This window comes from Dysidea avara, chromosome 11, assembly GCF_963678975.1.
Source record: "Dysidea avara chromosome 11, odDysAvar1.4, whole genome shotgun sequence".
In the NCBI taxonomy this organism is placed as follows: domain Eukaryota; kingdom Metazoa; phylum Porifera; class Demospongiae; order Dictyoceratida; family Dysideidae; genus Dysidea; species Dysidea avara.
In genome coordinates this window covers 13,680,188-13,700,369 of record NC_089282.1, presented here as the reverse complement: position 1 = coordinate 13,700,369, position 20,182 = coordinate 13,680,188, and the positions used below count along the sequence as shown (strand labels likewise).

General features: G+C 38.5%; 2 protein-coding genes across 2 annotated transcripts; one reads left to right on the top strand and one right to left on the bottom strand.

Annotated features, from left to right (window-relative positions):
• Positions 1–9,354: 9,354 nt before the first annotated feature.
• Positions 9,355–17,634, bottom strand: LOC136238537 (guanylate cyclase soluble subunit alpha-2-like). The gene is made up of 7 exons (XM_066029085.1): positions 16,662–17,634; positions 16,128–16,289; positions 15,803–16,069; positions 9,978–10,819; positions 9,788–9,930; positions 9,584–9,738; positions 9,355–9,534 (listed from the first exon to the last, which is right to left on the bottom strand). The coding sequence occupies exons 3-5, from the start codon at positions 15,828–15,830 to the stop codon at positions 9,856–9,858; spliced, it is 945 nt and encodes a 314-aa protein (XP_065885157.1). The 5' UTR covers positions 15,831–16,069; positions 16,128–16,289; positions 16,662–17,634; the 3' UTR covers positions 9,355–9,534; positions 9,584–9,738; positions 9,788–9,855.
• On the top strand, positions 16,833–19,063 carry LOC136237693 (uncharacterized). The gene is made up of 2 exons (XM_066027908.1): positions 16,833–17,668; positions 17,758–19,063. Exons 1-2 carry the CDS (start codon positions 16,833–16,835, stop codon positions 19,061–19,063), a joined length of 2,142 nt encoding a protein of 713 aa, XP_065883980.1.
• The last annotated feature ends 1,119 nt before the right edge of the window (positions 19,064–20,182 follow it).

The following is a 20,182-nucleotide window of genomic DNA, read 5'->3' as shown; positions in this document are numbered from 1 at the left end:
AAGTTTGGAATACAAGTTTCCTACAATTTCAAAGTTTGGCAGCCATAGTATACCTAGTTGATTTTTGCTTGAGGATAAAAAAGGCACAAATATTATTCTGCCAATGATTTTAGTGTGTTGACTCCAGTGAAATCGTATATACGTATGTGTGTCGGGCTGTATCATATATACTATGTAATGATTACAGTTAATCTTACTATTGTATTATTGGGTAGGATATGTATGTGCGAGCATGTATATAGTCGAGAATATTATTTTGTGTGTTTACTTTAGAGCAATTGAGAGACTATGCAAATCCATGGGCACCTGATCCCAATGAAGGCATCTACGCTATTAAATACAAAAAGTACTATAAGACTCCCTATTATTCTTCTATACTACGTCCATAAATGGATTTATTTAAAAATCATCCAATCACTCAAGATATGCATGATTTGGGAGGTGTTAATATTATTGTGTTACATATGCGATCTGGTTTGCAAAAAGGTGCATTTTCATACAGTGCAGTTGAAATGGTTTGCGGTATTCAGTTGATTGCAGCCTGGCACATTTTCATCATACAAATGATCGGTTTATATTAAGGTCTATAAAACAGTGATGGGTAGTAGAAAGGGAATGGTTTGTTCAGAGCAGTGGCCAGTGGGTTGGGTTACATGAACAAGAAATAAAGAAAAATGGCAGGAAAAAGTCCTCTAATATTGTTCAGTCTAAATTACATGTCTAGGTAAACATCAGTAGAGTTTTCTATATATCCACTAAAAACAGTTGTGAAAAATTCAACCACATACTGCTAATTTGTCAAGACTGTTCAGCAAAGTCAGTTCATTTCAGGGTACTTAATTACTCATGATTGCACAGTTTGACAAAGGAAGTAACCAATAAGTGCGGCAGAGTGATACCTAATAGTGTGTAACTTCAAGTAGCTATGCCAGCAAATTATGCATACCATAAAATGTGTCTTGATTCTTTTACAAAATGGGGCGCCTCTTTGCAACTCTATTTCTGGTCACATGTGGCTCATCTTACTCACAGAAGTTCTGAAACAGTTGTCAAGTAATGCGCAAGTCAATAAAAATATTCTAATCAGTCTGTAGAAAAATCCAGTCAGTTAGTGATAAACATGATGATGACTTGCATCCCATGAAACCACAGAACAATTTTCATGTAGTTTATTACAATCCTATACAAATTCCAGGGTATTTTGAGTGTTGGCTTATCTACTATGTATGTGTGTATAAATCGTGCAGTTATTAAAACATCTGGCATAAAATTTGGTGGTAGGCATTAACTTTATTTGATTCTTTATAGAAATTCCAACCCTGATCATATATGTTATTCAAAGAAAATTAAATATGATATTCCATTATTGTTCAACCTTAGGCCACTCCAAGTCATACCTTAGTTTCTGGTCACTCCCAAGCCTACAAATGGATGCGGGCGGGCGGATGATCAGGACTTCAGGACTATAGACTCTACTGTGACAATATACTGTATGGTACTATTATTTGCTCAATTTAGCAAATTCATGTTGATTTTTAGTCAAACTTAACCAACAACATAAGTAGTTGTGCTTCGGCAAACAATGCACTAGGAAAGTTGTTGATGGATCATGGCTAGCTATACACTGATGTATAGCATTTAAGTATATTTATTTATTTATTTAGAATATACTATAGGAAATGTTTTGCTCATGTAGCTACTTATGCTTTCCAAGTGAAATAAATGTCTCATTAGCTATGTCAGGAAAGTATTACTATGACTTATAGCTAAGTTGTTCAAATGGTCATGATCCAAAATGAAATTTAACTTCTATTTTCACATCAGAAATTCTTCATTCAAATGTGAAGTCTTAGCCCACTAGCTATGTGTTTCCAGCCTCTATTCAGCAAACCTTGAGAAAAGTAACTGTCAAAGTTTTGAGTCATTGAGTGCTCCAGACTAGTGTTTTTAGTGATCATCTGGGAATGTTTAAACTATAAGGGTTTCTACCTGCCAATCTAATTTTAGTTATGGAAAAGTTTAAGTTTAAGCTCACCAAATGTTGCCGGCTTTCCATACCCCTGCAGTGTTCAGTGATAAAGAATTTGAAGTTACTAGACTAATTATTAGAGGACTACATTTGAATTATAAAGTTAAAGCTATGGCCCATCTGCATGGACTAGTAGTTAATGCTACTGAAATTACTTTGGTTACAGAAACATTAGTAACAGTTATAATCTGAACAGCTATATAATCAAGGACAAAACTAGCTATAGTTAGAAACATTTTATTAGTGTGGCATATATACCATAATATTAGAGTTAAGAGTAGTGTGACTGCTCTATTGGAATCCCTGACTGCTCTATTAGAGACTGCTCTATTAGAGTATCTCGATCTTTTGCAGTAAAAAATAAGTGTCTTGCTGGGTCACATGCATTTAAGCACCTGTAATATTAAAAATAGTCCTCATAAACTAGGGTTCCAGGTTTACCATGCGGGCGGGTGACCAGAAACTAAGGTTTGACTTGGTGTGGCCTTAATGAGGATTCTGGAGAACTCATGCTAGGCCTGCGTCAAATATGCCAGCATAATAAAAAGCATAATTGGCTGGAGTGCTATGCCAGCATAATGCTGGCATATTAGGTGGATATTTCAAACTATGGAGCTTAATTCCATGAAAATAGATCGATACTCCCTAATAGAACAGTCAGTGGAAACCGCAATAGAGCATTGTACATAGCTTCTTAGACCGATACTCTCTAATAGAACAGTCATTTTATAGTGAAATGCTCTATTAAGTGAAATGCTCTAATAGAGCATTCACTGAATAAAATGTTCAATGATAATTGTCACAAATGTTACTTACTTAGGAGCATAATGCAAGCATAATAAGTAAAAAATTTGGGAAAGCATTTTGGGCCAAAATTTTAGCATATTTGACTCAGGCTTAGTTAATGCTAAAGAATCTCCACACAAAGAAATAGTGCAAACAATTGATGAGGTGGGTACCTATTATATGTTGGCGATTGTCTTGGAATTTTTTCTGCATTCAACAGACAAGCTTTCAGTCTACTTTATGGGTCATACATCAACCAGCGTTTCACATAATAATATTATGTACACAAACTAACTGGATGTACATACATATACTGCTAAGTCTAGATCTACTACCATGATTTGCTTTATTTTCAATTTTCTAAATATTTTTACATGATTTATGTGAATGACTGCTCTATTAGAGTATCTCAATCTTTTGCAGCAAATAAAGTATATTTTGTATATGGAAATTTTTACAATGAAAGAAGAAGTGGATTACAATGCCTGCAAACCTAATTCTGAAACATGTGCACCATGAGGAAAGTTTGTAATCTCCAGGCACATTGTATAAGAACTCATGCCGATCATCTGATGTTTACAGTCAAGTATGACCATAGAAATCCCAGTATTTAGGTTCACTATCACATCACCACTTATGGTGGAAACTTATGATGTGATAGCTACATATACCAGTGGTGGATCTAGAAATTTCAGAGGGGGTTTCCACAGATTTCACTCAAATTCAGTCTAGCTGTAAGTCAAAGACCAAAAAAAAAAAAGGCACAACCTGCTGTTGAAGTGATGTTTCACCAATAGAAAGTCCTACTATAACACACTATGTATAACTCGTGGTGATTTTTATTTGGAGCGCGCACTATTTTCAGAAGGGGTTTCAGCTGAAACCATTGCAACCCCCCTGTATCCGCTACTGTATACATCAGTATAGACTGCAAGATACATGCAGTTTATAGCCTGTAAAATTATACATGAACATTTTATTAGATCAAGGCCAAACATTACTGTTGTTTGGGGAGAGTCTGAGATGAGCAAGGGGATATCTAACACTATTAAACTTTGTGCTACATAAATCTGGATGTACTCCATTTCCAGACTGTTGTACCACATCCTAACATTTACTCAAAACAAGTAGTTGAAGAGTGTTGTAAACACTATTTTCACATGTTTAGTGTTGTAAAGCAAAGATCAGCAATGCTAAAATGACATATGAATCCAATTTAGTCACTACATCTGACAATTCCAAAATTTACAAATATATCAGATGGTTTACAAAATCCAAATCTATCCCCTCCACTATGTATCACAATTCTACGACATTCGACTGTGATAATGATAAAGCCAATGCTTTCAACAATTACTTTTACTCAATTTTTAATAACACTTCCACTGATTTACCGCCTTCTTTTAACTCCTATTGTCCTGCATCACTCTGTCATATTACAATCACTGAAGCTGATGTCTATGAAGCATTGGTAAGCTTAGACACATCCAAGGCCATGGGCCCAGACGGCATCCCACCCATTCTACTTTCTAAGTGTGCTTCGGTCCTCTATAAACCTCTTCACTATCTTTTCAATCTAACATTAAAATTTGGTTATCTTCCTTGTGAATGGAAAGTTCACAAAATAATTCCTGTGTTTAAATCCGGTGACCCTACCCATATCAACAACTACCGACCGATATCCTTACTCAGTAATACTTCTAAAGTGTTGGAACGAATACTGCACGATAAAATTATTGGACATGTTACTAGCAGAATAAATCCTGCCCAGTTTGGATTTATTCAGAATCATTCATCAGTACAACAACTCCTTTTAGTTTTATCTGACACTTTTACCTCTCGTCATCAGCTGGATATCATTTACCTGGATATCACCAAGGCTTTTGATACTATTTCTCATTCACATCTACTTCACAAACTTCGTATGTTCGATATTGGCGGTGAACTCTGGTCATGGTTTCTGGCATATGTTACTAATAGGTCTCAATTTGTATCAATCAATGGCTGTAATTCCAATCTTCTCCCTGTTGAATCAGGAGTACCTCAGGGTAGTATACTTGGTCCTTTATTATTCATTATTTACATGAATGATATCTCCTGTGCCATCACTTACAGTAAAATCTTTCTTTTTGCAGATGATACAAAATGCTTTAAACATATCAAAGTACCAAGCGACATGCAGCTCTTACAACATGATTTAAACTGCTTATCAAATTGGAGCACAACATCTCTATTGTCATTTCATTCCTCTAAAAGTACCCATCTGTTGTTTAAATGTAAATTTACATCCACTTATAACATCAATGGCAATCCTATAAACACTTCCCATTTGCATAAAGACCTAGGTGTCCTGATTAGTGACAATCTCAATTGGAACGAGCATCATGACTACATTCTAAAGAAAGCCTATAAGACTCTGGGACTTGTACGTAGAACCTTTTGTAAAACCATTGTGCCTTCGGTTATGCTGAAACTATATATATCCTTAGTAAGATCACAGCTCCTATACTGTGCACCAGTGTGGCAACCTCATCTCTTAAAAGACATCTCCAAAATTGAACAACTTCAACGTAGGGCAACTAAATATATTTTACAAGACTTCTCCTCAGACTACAAAACACGGCTGACAAAACTCAATTTGCTTCCATTAATGTACATCTTTGAAATAACAGACATAATCTTTTTTGTCAACTCTCTGAAACATCCCACTCCAAACTTCAATATCAACCTCTACATTTCATTCTCCCATAGTACTACAAGATCCAATTCAGTCAAGCTACACCACAACATATCCTTTACTAATAAAGAGCGTCATTTTTATTTCAACCGAATCTGTCGCCTTTGGAATTCCCTACCAATCATTGATATAAGTTTGCCTATAGAAACCATCAAAAGACGCATCAAATCTTTTCTCTGGAATCATTTTATCACAAACTTCAATTCTACTGACCCACACAAATATCATTATCTCTGTCCGTGTGGTAACTGTGTCAGCAATCATCTTGTCATGAACTTTGATCTCTTGTAGTTACATACTAATTAATTTATAATTAAATAAATAAGTAACTTACTGTAGTTAAGTAATTAATTTTTGTAACATACTCAGGCCACTAGCACAGGTTGCTAGTGGACCCTCAGCATGGACTAATATTGTTTTCATGAATGTATAACCACTGTATCTGTATGTAGTTGTACCCATGCTGAAAAGCCTTATAAATAAATAAATAAATAAATAAACATGCTGTTTTTAAAGTGCTTAGAAATCTTTACTTCTACATAAAATTATGATTGTGATAGGCATGAGACTATTATGCTCAAAAAATCACCTATTATGCTTTTGAGATTTTCCCATTATTCCCAAAATTATGCCACCATAATTGGTAATAATGCCAGTTTATTGCTGTATCAGACCATTTTCATTGATGTTTAAGTTTCCAATAGTCTTGAATTCTTTAGCTGGTTGCTGTATTAGAGTATTTCATTTCAATGTGACTGCTTTATTAGAGTAAATAATATTCAGTGATTGCTCTATTAGAGTTTCTGACTGCTCTATTAGAGTATCTCGATCTTTTTTAACGGAATTGTGCAATCTGCAGATTTTCCTACTGTTAAAGCTTTATAATCACCTCAAAATGCTAGCATAATTCCTGATTCCCACACATTCCTATTATGCCCGAAATTATGCCGGCATAATCGCCGCATCCCTAGATTGTGGCCTTTTATTATGGCAAATAACAATAGTATATAACTAGTCATCAAATCGCAAATCTATAATGTGCATGGCTATAGTTATACAGCAAGCAGCATACATAACCATGTGTCATAGCAATATAGTGTGGAAATGTATTGCTGCTTGATGAAGATAAATTTCAATACATAATTCCCAGAAACTCTTAGATATTAAGAGCTGTTGATTTTACTAGTATTTTAAAAAAGGTAACTGCCTTTAAAAAATTGTCAATTAAAAAATAAAATTAAGTAGGGATCTATGCAATAAAAGTAGTGAAACAAGACTACTACAAGAGATGAACAGCATAGCTCGGTGGGAAGTCCCTACTTTGGCATTGAACAAAATAATTGTTATAGCTAATGTGCCAATGTAGGGACTTTCCCACTGAGCTATGCTGTAATGCCATCATTCATCTCTTGTTTCACTACTTGTTATTGCATAGATCCCTACTTCATTTTTAAATTAACAACTTTTTAAAAATACTAGTTTTAGTTAGACTCTCAGCTGTAGCTATAACATTTTCAATAATTCTGTTGTCACGTTTTTTTGTACCATTGAGATACAACATTAAAAACTTCAAAACAAAATGTCTCAATTTGCAGTCTCTCCACTTTGCACTAAAAGAATGAATCTATTACTATAAATATGAATTCAAATATTTCAATCAATAGATTGTGAGATTATGTGAATTTGTGAATTCAAAAAATTCAATTCAGGATAGCTTGCATGGGAAAACCAAAGGAAATTTCATGGGAAAACCAAAGGAAATTTTCAGAGTGAATGCAGCCAACCATAGTGTTTAACCCACTTTAGACTATCTACTGATATAGCCATGATTTGGGGCAACACACAGGCAAAGGCACACCCCAATGGGTGGCAGGGTACAAGCAGATCATAATGGAGTCTCCAGTCTAAATACAATATTAAAGAAATACACATAGATTCTAAGAAATTATCTAGGCAATTGTCCAAGGGTGACATGCCTCTAGTCTAGTGCTCCAGTTGACTAGTGGCATTTTAAGGAGCCAGGGCATTCTCAGCTGCAGTGGCACTAGAAATCCACTTATGAAATGTAGCCCAAGCAAATCAGTGGCATGGCTGTACATGTGTGGAATAGAAAGTGTAGTGTGTTGGTATGGTGTGACCATCCAGAAAAGTCAAGTACAAAAGAAGTTTTTATAATGAAGGCATAGCTATATCTTCTGTTTTAGGTTTAATTTTGATGTTGCTAATTTATATTATATAGTTATTTACTTTACATTTTGCATTGCATGTAGCAAGTGTATAGGCATTTTATTTACTGACAAGAATGAATCAGTATAATACTATTATGTGACTGGATTTTAGATCCAAATTGCACATTAGAAGTTTTGGTTTTAAAGATATTAATCCAATATAACTCGCCAAGGATAGTGAGCATGCGTATGAAATTTGCATACGACATGTATCAATTTATTACCTTTCACGCCACTTCCAGCACATGTAATTGTAGTGTTTCTCGCCAAATGAAATAGAAAATTGAGGCAGACCATGATTTAAGTCCAGTAACGAGATCACAGGGCCATGCTGGCTTCTTAGTGGCTGATATCCAGCAGAATCAATGTAGAAAAAAATTATATCATGACATCCACCAGTGCACCGCTGATTCTTGCCGAGTCAGGTCCTGTACAAGGTCACTAGAAACTGCAGTTTGAGCTAGCCACACCACCCAGAATAGACGTCTCTTAAAACCAGAATTGAGTTTGAGTAATGCTGAGGGTCAAAACCAATAGTATGACGGTGTGTAGTTTACCTTTGTCTCATATGTGACCACATAACATAATATACGTAGCATAAATGTGACCCAGTCTACGAAAAGGGGTCTTATAGCCTTTCCAAATCGTCTAGTCATAACTCCTCATGTTTTCAACCTATCACTTTCATATTACACCAAGCCATAGTGCTATGTTAGGGGTATAAGGGGACTACATTTCAGGGTGATACCACATTCACAAGTCAAGTTACAGGTTGCCAAGTACATGCAAGTGAACAGGCTATAAGACCCCTTTTCGCAGACCGGGTCACATTGTGTATGATGCATCCTAACACAAGATAATTATGAGCATCCAAGTCAGCAAAATTGAGTGGCTGAAGTTAGGTGTCTAGTTTTTGCATTCATATGATATGCAGTTGCAGCCATGTAGAGTTAACAGATACATGTAGATCTTCTACATTTATAGTGTATACATAGCAAAAGTCACAGGCAGTTTCCCATGTGATTGCTTTAAAAGAAAAACACATGCATGTCCAGTAGTTCAATACACTATTATTAAAGCTTTACAGCACAAGTACTGAAGGTATGTACGTACGTAGATGAAGTGGACCCAATAGTTATTACCAACTGGTGTTTGATTCATTCTGAAAAATGTTTATGTGTTCAGCTGACAATTAACTTCAAGTCTTACCACCCTTAAAACCTACAATGTTGTTCTAATCTTCCTACAATTTGCACACATCCTGCCGATGTTCACTCCCAAACAGAAAAAAGATTGATCAGTTGAGGAATTGTGTCCCAGTTACTTTACATAAACACATATTTTATTCTCATAAGCCACATGACATATCGTTACCTCTTAACTAGCCACCTATATCCATAAACCATTTCACACAAGCTGCACACTTACCATACAGAGATTTGAATCATGTAGACTGAACACCATGAGTGAATTACACTCAGTGTATGCCATGCTAGATGTATGCAAATGGATACTTTGGCACCATTACCAAGTATCTACATTACGCAAGTGTCCTGATTAACAAGTTCCAGTGTAGTACCTTCACAAATGTGACAATTTAATGAAATAAGTGTATAGTTACAGAATTCTTGTCATCTTATTGTGTGGTGTAATTGTAAGGTTCCACAAAGTAAGTAGGCTCCATTCCCAATCCCTTAACTTGAATACTACCTCGACTCTCAAAAGTGTACTGAGTACTACAACCAGCCAATGCTCTAGGGAAAAAGCAATCTTGCTTAATTGTACTGAAGTTTCAACCCTTACCGGTGAGTCTCTTGCGAAATTTGAATTTTCCCATACATGCCATATGAGCACATCCGACTGGCTTTGTTCATGGTGTGACCAAACATACTAAAATGTGGCATGTTTTTGTTGAGGATGGCCATTACTACTGGACCAGTGTGGATACCAATACGTATCTATATTATAACAAAATTTATAGATACAATAATTGAATGAAATACATACTTCCAAAGACACTGAAGAATGATGAAGACATTCGGTTATGGCAGTTTTCCGCATGTCGAAAGCCATGGCTAAGAGTGAATGGGGTGATCGCTTCGATGTCGTCCAGCACCGGTAACAATGTATGTATCACCGTAGTTCTCCAGCTGTGGTGAATTCTAAATAATTCAAAATTGTTACAAAAGATATTTACCTTTAGCACATCATGCATGTCAGTTAAGTCATCATATTTGTTGAACAAGTTGTTCAGCATGATGACAGTTGAAACTGGTGAAGAATTCTGACAAATCTGTGCAAATCCCTTAATGTCACTAAATAGAACACTCAGAGAATTGAATCTTGTTGGAGGAAAATCCTCACTTTGCAAGTACTTGTCTGCTGCAAATGAAGGCAAGACACTATAAAGCACATCTAAAGATTTCTTTTTCTGTGCATCAATCTTTTCATAGTTCTCTTTTAGTAAGCATTCTGTAGCTTCCAAATTCTCTCTTACTATTTTAGCTGTGTATAAGTGCATGCTAAGAAAAATTCTATCTTGATTGTCTGCGTTGTAGCAAAAGTCACTGACTGACAAGCGAGTACGTTTCAGGCACTCAAAGGTAAACACAGTTGGAGTACAGTTGTAGACTGCCATGGAGGGGTCATCACTGTTTATTATGGCTCTTCCTTCAAATGTTATTCTACAGTAGTCAGCTCCACACCTACACCTCATAGTATATGGTTTAAACCTTGCCAAAGTGATTGCTTCAAATGTACTTAATTTTGTATAGGACACTGGGAGAAAGAAATCTTCTAATGTTTTGTGCACTAAAGAAGGACGGAAACGTTCTATTACAGGTCCAGCAGCATACACAGTTAAATTATTGTCAAAGGCTAAATAGAATGGAATTAACTCCTGGAAAATTTCTTCTGTAATGGGCCAGTCTTCAAGCACCTGGTCAGTACAGGGGGAGTCAAGTTGATCACTACTCACTGCATCCTTTACACTGCTGTCTTCCCTTACATCAAAGCTGGAAGAGTATAGGAATTCTTGCTCTGAATACATACATACATACATACATACATACATACATACATACATACATACATACATACATACATACATACATACATACATATGTACGTACTTACGTACATAGGTATATACTATGCACTTTAAAAAATGTCATGTCCAGTGTTGGGCGTAGTAGTAATATTATTACTTAATGCAGTAATGAAGCAATATAATGTGCTACATTTCTTGTGCTAGTAATATCTAATGGATAGTTACTTCACTTAAGTAATGTGTTGCTAAAGTAGCACATTACTACTTGTTACTGTAATATTATTACCTAATGAAGTATTAACATGTTACTTAACTAGCACATTGGTAATATTATTTATTACCAGTTACTTTTAAACCAAAGTAATATATAACTGTAATGCGTTCATCGCATTCATTGCAGTGGCAGTAACAAGTAATATATTACTTTTTAAAAAGTAGTGGCCTTAACACTGTCATGTCTTACAACATCTCAGGATAATTGACAACAGCAGATTGTTGAGACAAAAATTATCAAACAGTATGGTAGTACCGTTTAAGTAGGGATCCGGGTGAAAAGCTTGTGTGCCGCCAAAAATTCTGCCTTTGAAAATCATCCTAGAGACATCTTACAAGATGAAAATCACCTTTACAGAATAGTACTAGTCCATATAATACATTAAATATTACAAACTACTTACAGGTAGCCGGATATAGAATTTTAAAAAATCGCCAAAACTTGAATTTTAGACTGCCTGACCACAGTCACAAGCCTAGAGGCCAAATGAAGCAGCGCACAGCCACCATTTTATGCCACAATAACAAACTCACCAGTGGGGTGTGCCTTTTGGGATTCCAACGAGTGTATGCCCTCTGCGCCTTGTCTTTTCTTTTATCTTCAATCAGGCTGCTTGTCTTCTTCTTCATCCAACGAAACCATATCGAGGCGTTCATTTTCTGTATCAACACTTTCCTTAAGCAGCATAATAGATGCCTCAGGAAAGTTTAAGGAGCTTCGACACTAGGTACCAGTACTAGATAGCCACCTGTATCTTCACGATAGGTCACAAGATCACGCCTATTCTTTATTCTATGCATTATCAATTAAAACCACAATTGACCACACCCCTTTTACGCTAGCTGTATTTGCAACGGAATAGCTAATGATCACACACCTTCAAGTTGGTAGCTAGGCTGACTCGGGATAAAACCAATATCCGATATATTTTTATTCTGTTTTACCGATGGCTAACCGATACCCGATTGTAGGTCTCCACAAGTTATACTTGTGCATACTCTACTAAAAGTACAACTAGTAAAGCCAATGCTGTGAAATTGTACACTTACCTCAACTCAAAGTTGTTAGTCAGACAAGTGGGCTAGGGCCTGAACCATCACTAGTGACTACCACAAAACATAAACAAATTATCTAAGTACATACCAGAGCCTTTGACATCAGCCCTCCAGTGGTACTGCAGCTGCTGAAGCTGAATAGACAAATAATCTGCTGGCTAATTATCGGCTTCTACGATTACCGATCCGATTATCAGTACAACTCTACTCGGGATGTTCTAATAATCAATCGAAACCATGATGACCACGCCCATTTTGGGCAAGCACACATCTTTGCAGGCTAGCAGACTCAAGATACTCTAATACAGCAGCCACCCTAATAGAACAGTCACTAGCTAGCTGTATGCTCTAACAAAAAACTAAACAAACTAGTATATTAAAATTTAGAAATGACATGTCAAAGTAGGGATTTCCCACCGAGCTATGCTGTAATAGCTACCATCGTTCATCTCTTGTATCACTACTTTTTATTGCTTGGATCCCTACTTCATTTCTAAATTTATAATTTTTAATGCAAGTGTAAGGAGAAATTTTACAAGCCAGTAGGAAAAATTGCAGTAAAATGCCAACAAGGGGGATACTACCTTTATAGTGCAAACCTAATTACTACTAAGAGTATGTAGCAATTAATACTAGTGCAATAAAACATTTATTTTAAAAATGAAACAGGATTAAAGTAGTGAAACAAGAGATGATGGTAGCTAGAGAGAAAAACCCTACTTAGAATTGTAGTAATGTGGGAATGCCAAAGTAGGTATTTTCCAACATTGCTACAATAGGGATTCTCCCTCATAGCTACTATCTACTGATAGTTTTGTGGTGCCTAATCTAAGTATGCTCCTATAAGGAAAGTGTCGATATGGAAAATTAACACCTAGATATGGTTTCCAAAGAATAGTTGAAGAGATATGGCAAAGCACAGGAGGCAGACTTTCGTTGGAACCATAAAAGGGACAAAACTGAAATAACCCTTTGGATGCACCCTGAAATTTTGGGCTTGATGTATACTTAACCATGCTGCCTCAGGTGAGGGGAGGGGACATTGAAAAGTGCATTATGACTAACATGAAAAATAGTGATCAAAAACTTATAATTACTAACCTCTAATATCAAAGGATACATGGTAATTGTTCACACTCTGACCCCACTTGCCATACCGACGTGTTAACACAGATATTTTGACACGAGTGCAGTATACATCCTTAGCAACAGCTTTCAGATAACCAATCACTAAATATTCGAATGATTCTTTAAACTGTGTGTAATAATGGAGCGTCAAAGAGCTATCCTTTTCATAAAAGCAAACAAACAAAGATGTATCAGTATTATCAAAGCTGATGGTATCAACGTTGTATACAAAAGCATCAAATGTGATATCAGAGAAATCTTCAGTTGATTTTTTCATCCCATAGAGCTCAGCACCGCACAACATCAACAAGGACTTTTCATCGCGATCTGTTAGCGTATATACCTATAGTTTATGCAGATAGACAGCAACTACCTTAAATCAGATATATTAGACTTCCAGCTGCAATTTCTTTCAACCAATCCCTACTCCAACGATGTTGAAAGTAATTGGAACAACTTTAAACAAGCTATAAACAATGCAATTACTTCACATATCCCTCAAAAACCACCACAATCTAGAAACAACCTCCCATGGATTACCCCTTCTATAAAAAGATTAATGAACCATCGAACTCGTTTATATCGCAAAGCTAAATCTCTTCAAACTGAAAAGGCTTGGAATGACTACCGTATTCTAAGAAATAAAATCACAAACTGTATTAGAAATGCTCACACCAAATATCAAACTAACCTATTCAACGAAAATGAAAAGACAAATCACAAGAATTTCTGGAAATACATAAAGAATATTCGTAAAGACCAACATGGTATACCTCCTTTAAATGAAAATGGTAATACTATCAACAGCTCTAAAGAAAAAGCTACTGTTCTAAACAACAAATTTCAGTCTGTATTTACTCAAGAGAATACCACTGACATACCAAACTGCGACGGCACTCCACATCCTATAATTCCAGATATTGCAGTTTCATGTGATGGTGTACAAAACCTCCTCCAAACTCTAGATCCAAGTAAGGCATCTGGTCCTGACAACATCCCTACCAGGATTCTAAAATTTTGTGCAAAAGAGATTGCTCCAATTCTAACTGTTATCTTTATCCAGTCCCTAACATCTAGACATATACCAAATGATTGGCTAAAAGCCAACATAACACCTGTGTTTAAAAAGGGGGATAGAAGCAACACCAACAATTACCGGCCAATTTCACTAATTTCAGTTTGTTGCAAGATATTAGAACATATTATGTATCACCACATTGCAGAGCACCTCAACACCAACAACATACTAATTGACGAGCAATTTGGTTTTAGAACAGGTCATTCATGTGAGGCTCAGCTCATATCTGTTGTTGAAGACGTACAATTGGCCATGGATAATACTTCCCAAGTAGACGTGATTTTCATTGACTTTAGGAAAGCATTTGATACAGTTCCGCATTGTAGACTCTTAAACAAGCTTTCTCACTATGGGATTCAAGGTACAACTTATGACTGGATAAAGATTTGGCTGACTCAGCGAACACAGCGTGTTGTTGTGAATGGACATGATTCAAATTTTGTGCAAGTTAGGTCAGGTGTTCCCCAAGGAACTGTTCTTGGCCCATTGATGTTTTTGCTCTACATTAATGACATCAAGTGTGGCATCTCATCCCATTTGAAACTTTTTGCAGATGATTGCATATTATATCGAACTATCAATAGTCAGCAAGATCAATTATTATTACAACATGACCTCAACATTATATTAAAGTGGACTGAAACTTGGTTAATGGAATTAAACACTTCCAAGTGTGTGGTACTTACCTGTAGTAGACTAACATCCTCCTCTACTTTCAACTATACTATCAGAAATTACTTTTTGCAGCGAGTTACCCAACACCCTTATTTAGGAATTCTCTTAGACTCAAAAATGTCATTTACACCTCATATCAATCAAGTTATCTCTAAAGCAACAAGGATGCTAAACTTAGTTAAACGTAACCTTTATAGATGTTTTGCAGAAACTAAATGTTTAGCCTACACCAGTATAGTGAGACCACTGTTGGAGTATGGATCGGCAGTATGGGACCCCTACTTGCAGAAGGAGATACAAAGTATAGAAATGGTACAACGACGTGCTGCTCGTTGGGTCAAGTCAGACTACCGATATAACAGTAGTGTTACATCTATGTTAGCAGATCTACAATGGCCATCACTTCAACACCGACGATACGTGACTAGATTAAAAGTATTCTACAACATTGTTTACTCCTCATCAGTCTTAACAGTCCCAAATTATTTCACCAACACCACATATCCCACCCGCCACCACCACCCCTTCCATTTTGAGATTCCGTTTGCTAGAACAGATCATTATAAATTCAGCTATTACCCCAAATCTATCCGCGATTGGAACAATTTACCAACTGACACAATAGAATCCCAATCTCTACAAGTATTTTTAGATAAATTATAACTGACTCTCATCTATGTGATTTGTAATGTTTTTTCCTTACCTGAACATATCAGTTTGTAACTGTGTTTTCAGTAATCATAATCATAATAATAATACCTACCGGAGTAATCCACCGCTGCTTGTAACATGATGTAAAAATCGCGAATGGTAAATGGAGCACGAACATCAATATCATCATCATCTTGGTACTCGTTGATATCTTCCTGTTCGTGAATCACTCCCGCTCGTTTTCTACATATTGTAGCGTAATATTATTGTAGAGCTATAGCTAAGTGCCATCCTCCCGCGTATACCTGACGTATTTTCTCGCGGCTTTCCCCAACTCTCGAAGTATGACTGCGTCCAGAGCAGCTACATACACGCTAACCTATTAAAGAACAGTAAGTTATTATATACACTTTTCAGGTGACAATTCTATCACTAACCATGTCAATTTGATAATAGCTACGGTAAATGCTACTTGTCAAATGAATCACGTGATACACTCAGTAAAGATCACGCGAGTCATGAAAGGAGTGGCTTCGCGAAATACACCTCGACTGCAGCAACCTCGTCGACAACGTACAAAATAGCTGTAGCTATCACTCCTGCAAAATTGAGACCATGAATGAAGAAACGATGAGTACGGGAAAGGCGAGGTAGAACAGGAAGAGATTTTCGAGACACACCACGTAGAGGAAAATCGCTTCTATAACGATAGCGAAATATGGATGTTGGATAACTATGACTGTAGTACTCTTCCTACGTGTTTAGTTACATGGAGGTTTACTGACATTCAGTGACTAATGAAAGGCGGCAGCTGGGAGCGGGACAAAAGAATCCTGAAAACTGAGCAATCTTACAAAATGATATCAACAAACTAGAACACCGGGCTGACTTACGGTCAATGAAATTCAATCCTACCAAATTGTGTGCACATAACAATAACAAACAAAAGAACTTTCTTTAAACACACTTACAGTATTTATGACCAATGTAATAGCATCACTGACACACATAGTTGTTGTATTCTAATAGTTGCTCCCCGAATCACGTGAGATTGTATGTGTGACCGCGTGTGTCTCTAGTTAAGAAGTCCTTGTGTCATCATTAGTTGTGAAGTTTACATTGGTGCCGAAACCCGGGACAAGATGGCTGTGAGCAGTATTTGTCTCCCTGAGCCTCTGCAGTACGATGATGCGAGATCGTGGTTTAGAAGATTTGAACTTTGCGCTGCTGCCAACGAGTGGGATGCTGCGAAACAACTACTACGTCTCCCGACACTTCTCCGAGGTCGATCATGGGCAGTTTACGAGTCGCTCAGCGATGCTGATAAGGAAACTTACGCTAAGTTAAAGAAGGCCATCCTCGACCGGCTGGACCCCGACACTGACGAACACCGGCTGGCTGCCCGAGACCATTTATCCCATAGACGTCTTCGCGAAGGAGTGGAGAGTATTGATGAGCTGGCCAGAGACCTAGAAAAGTTGCTGGACCAGGCCTCACCTGGACTTCCGTCCAACACTCGCGAGGCAGAGTTGCGTTTTCATCTAATTAATTCATTGCCTGACAACGTGGCATTCCAATTAAAGCTTCAGCCTCAAGTCACCTATTCTGCCACCATCGCTAAGGCACGAGAGCTCCAACTCATATACAGCCGGAACAACAACACCAACCCCGTCAGCTCCATAAGAAGTGAAGAAGGGGACCGCTTGGACAAAGTGGAGCAGTCACTACTACAAATGACTGAACAGTTAGCTGCACTCAGCAGCCACTTGACCAAACCCACTCAACCTCCCAGACAACCACCCAGACGGTGTTTCATTTGTGGTAGACCTGGACACTTGGCTCGGAACTGCTACTCAAGACGAACGATCCAGTGTTTTAACTGTGGAATGACAGGACATGTGGCTAGGGACTGTCAGAATCAGGGAAATGGACTGGGGGGTGCCCAGATCCCTCGAGCAGGGGGCATCCCCGAAGGCCGGTGAGTGCTCACACAACTATGCATGCACCACACACAAACGCACCTATGCATTATGTCCCTACAATCACACACAATGCATACACTAATAGGGCAGCACACACGCATGGCTTGCTCAATGATCGAAGAACAGCAATATTGCTGGACTCGGGGGCCTCTTGTTCAGTTATCTCAAAGCCTCATGTTTATCGTACAGCGATTGAACCCATACACACAGTCAGACTGGTCAATGCAGATGGGGGAGATATCACACCTTGTGGAGTAGCCATTATGACAATCGGCCTGGGAAAGTTTTCTGCTAAACACAAATTTGTAGTCGTAGACCATCTATCCACCCCAGTAATCCTTGGCTGTGATTTTTTGATGAGACATGGCTATGTGCTTGACTTTCAACAATGCACATACCATCGCAGTCAAAATCCTGAAGAGGTCTTGCAGTTGCAACCTGCTTGGGGACACCCCCCACACACAATGCCCCAACCCCTGCACACGATCACTGTTGATGATGAATGCCCTCAAGCAATCCCCATACCATGCAAACAGACCAGCATACCAACAGTGGACATGCCCACTGACATACACCCTGCCCTAAACGCCACACTTGAGGAATTCAAATCCCTATTTTCACCTGAATTGGGTCGCACAAACACCACAGAGCACGTTATCAACACAGGCAATGCACTTCCCATCAAAGTTCCACCCCGCCCAATCCCTTTTCACTACTCTGAGCGAGTTCACCAACAGCTCCAGGAGATGGCCCAAGAGGGCATTATACAACCCAGTACTAGCCCATGGTGTGCTCCTGCTGTATACGTTCCAAAGCCCTCTGGAGAAATCCGAATATGTGTCGACTATGTTCAGCTAAATAGTGTCACAAAGAAAGACTCGTATCCAGTTCCCCGTGCTGAAGGCCCCCAACAGAAACTAGCTGGCAAAAAGGTTTTTTCTAAACTAGACCTTCGTAGCGCCTATTGGCAGTTTCCCATGCAGCCACAGTCAGTCGAGAAGACAGCATTTTGTCCTGGGCCAGGTTATGGACTATGGGAATTTACTAGGATGCCCTATGGCTTGACGGGCGCCACTCAGACCTGCCAGAGAGGCCTAGACAACATCTTGCAGGACTGTAAGGATTGCGTCGACAATTATGTGGATGATTGTATCGTATTTTCCGATAACATGGCCACACACATTCAAGACCTCAAAAGAGTTCTCCACAAACTGTCGGCTGCTGGCTTCACTCTTCGTGGCTCTAAGTGTTTTTTTGGAAAGAACAATACCACCCATCTGGGATTTGACTATTCGGCAGACGGAGTAGCCCCCTCCCCAGAGAAGACCAAAGCCATCTCCACCTGGCCTGTGCCAAAGACCACCAAGACCTCCGTTCCTTTCTTGGTCTAGTGAACTTTTACCGCCGCTTTGTGCACAATTTTGCGGATATTGCTAGCCCCTTAACCGAACTCACAGGCAAACATGCACAATATAAATGGGAGAGCACACACCAACATGCCTTTGACAAATTGAAACATGCATTAACCAACCCTCCTATATTAGATTACCCCAAACAGCATGACACCTTTGTGCTTACAACCGATGCATCAGACATGGGTTTGGGTGCAGTTCTCTCCACAACCAGAGGCACAGTTGTTGAATACGCTAGCCGCACTCTAACGAAGACTGAGAGAAACTACTCCACCACCGAGAAGGAGTGTTTAGCAATCGTCTGGGCAACTCAGAAGTTAAGGCATTATCTTGTCGGTGCTCATTTTGTTATAGAAACAGACCACAAGCCTTTGGAGTGGTTAGAGTCAAAGCGATCCAGCCATGCACGCTCACAGAAGTTAGAGAGATGGGCCCTACAGCTCCGTGGATTTGACTTTTCCATTGTGTACCGTCAGGGATCACAGAATCAACATGCAGATGCCCTCTCTCGGAGACCTATTGCAATGGTAGCTATCGATAGGGACCTGGATCACACAATGATCACAGCAGCCCAGAAGTCAGACCCAGTTCTTCAAACACTCATCCAGCAGATGTCGTGCAAAGAGAAACCATCACTTACTGGGAACTGGAGGAAATTTCCTCTAAAGCGATACCACCAACTCTGGTCTCAGCTCACTCTACACCAGTCCATACTCTACCGCAAAGTGAAGACTCCAACAATGCATGAAGAGAAACTGCTTCTAGTTGCACCAGCATCCATGCGGAAACAACTTCTGAAGAATGCCCATGACAATGCTGGCCACCAAGGTGCTGATAGGACCATGGCACGGCTGTCAGAAGCTGTCTACTGGGTGGGAATGGGTAAAGATGTCAACACCCACTGTAGTCACTGTGTCACATGCCAACGCACTAAGGCAGCGGCCCCTCGACCAGCCCCACTTCAGCCAGTAGTAGCTAGCAGACCATGGGAACTAGTGGCTGTTGATATCCTCAAAGTACCAATGTCCCGTCAGGGAAATCAGTATATGCTTGTGGTGCAAGACTATTTTTCCAAGTGGCCATTTGCCGTGCCCCTGT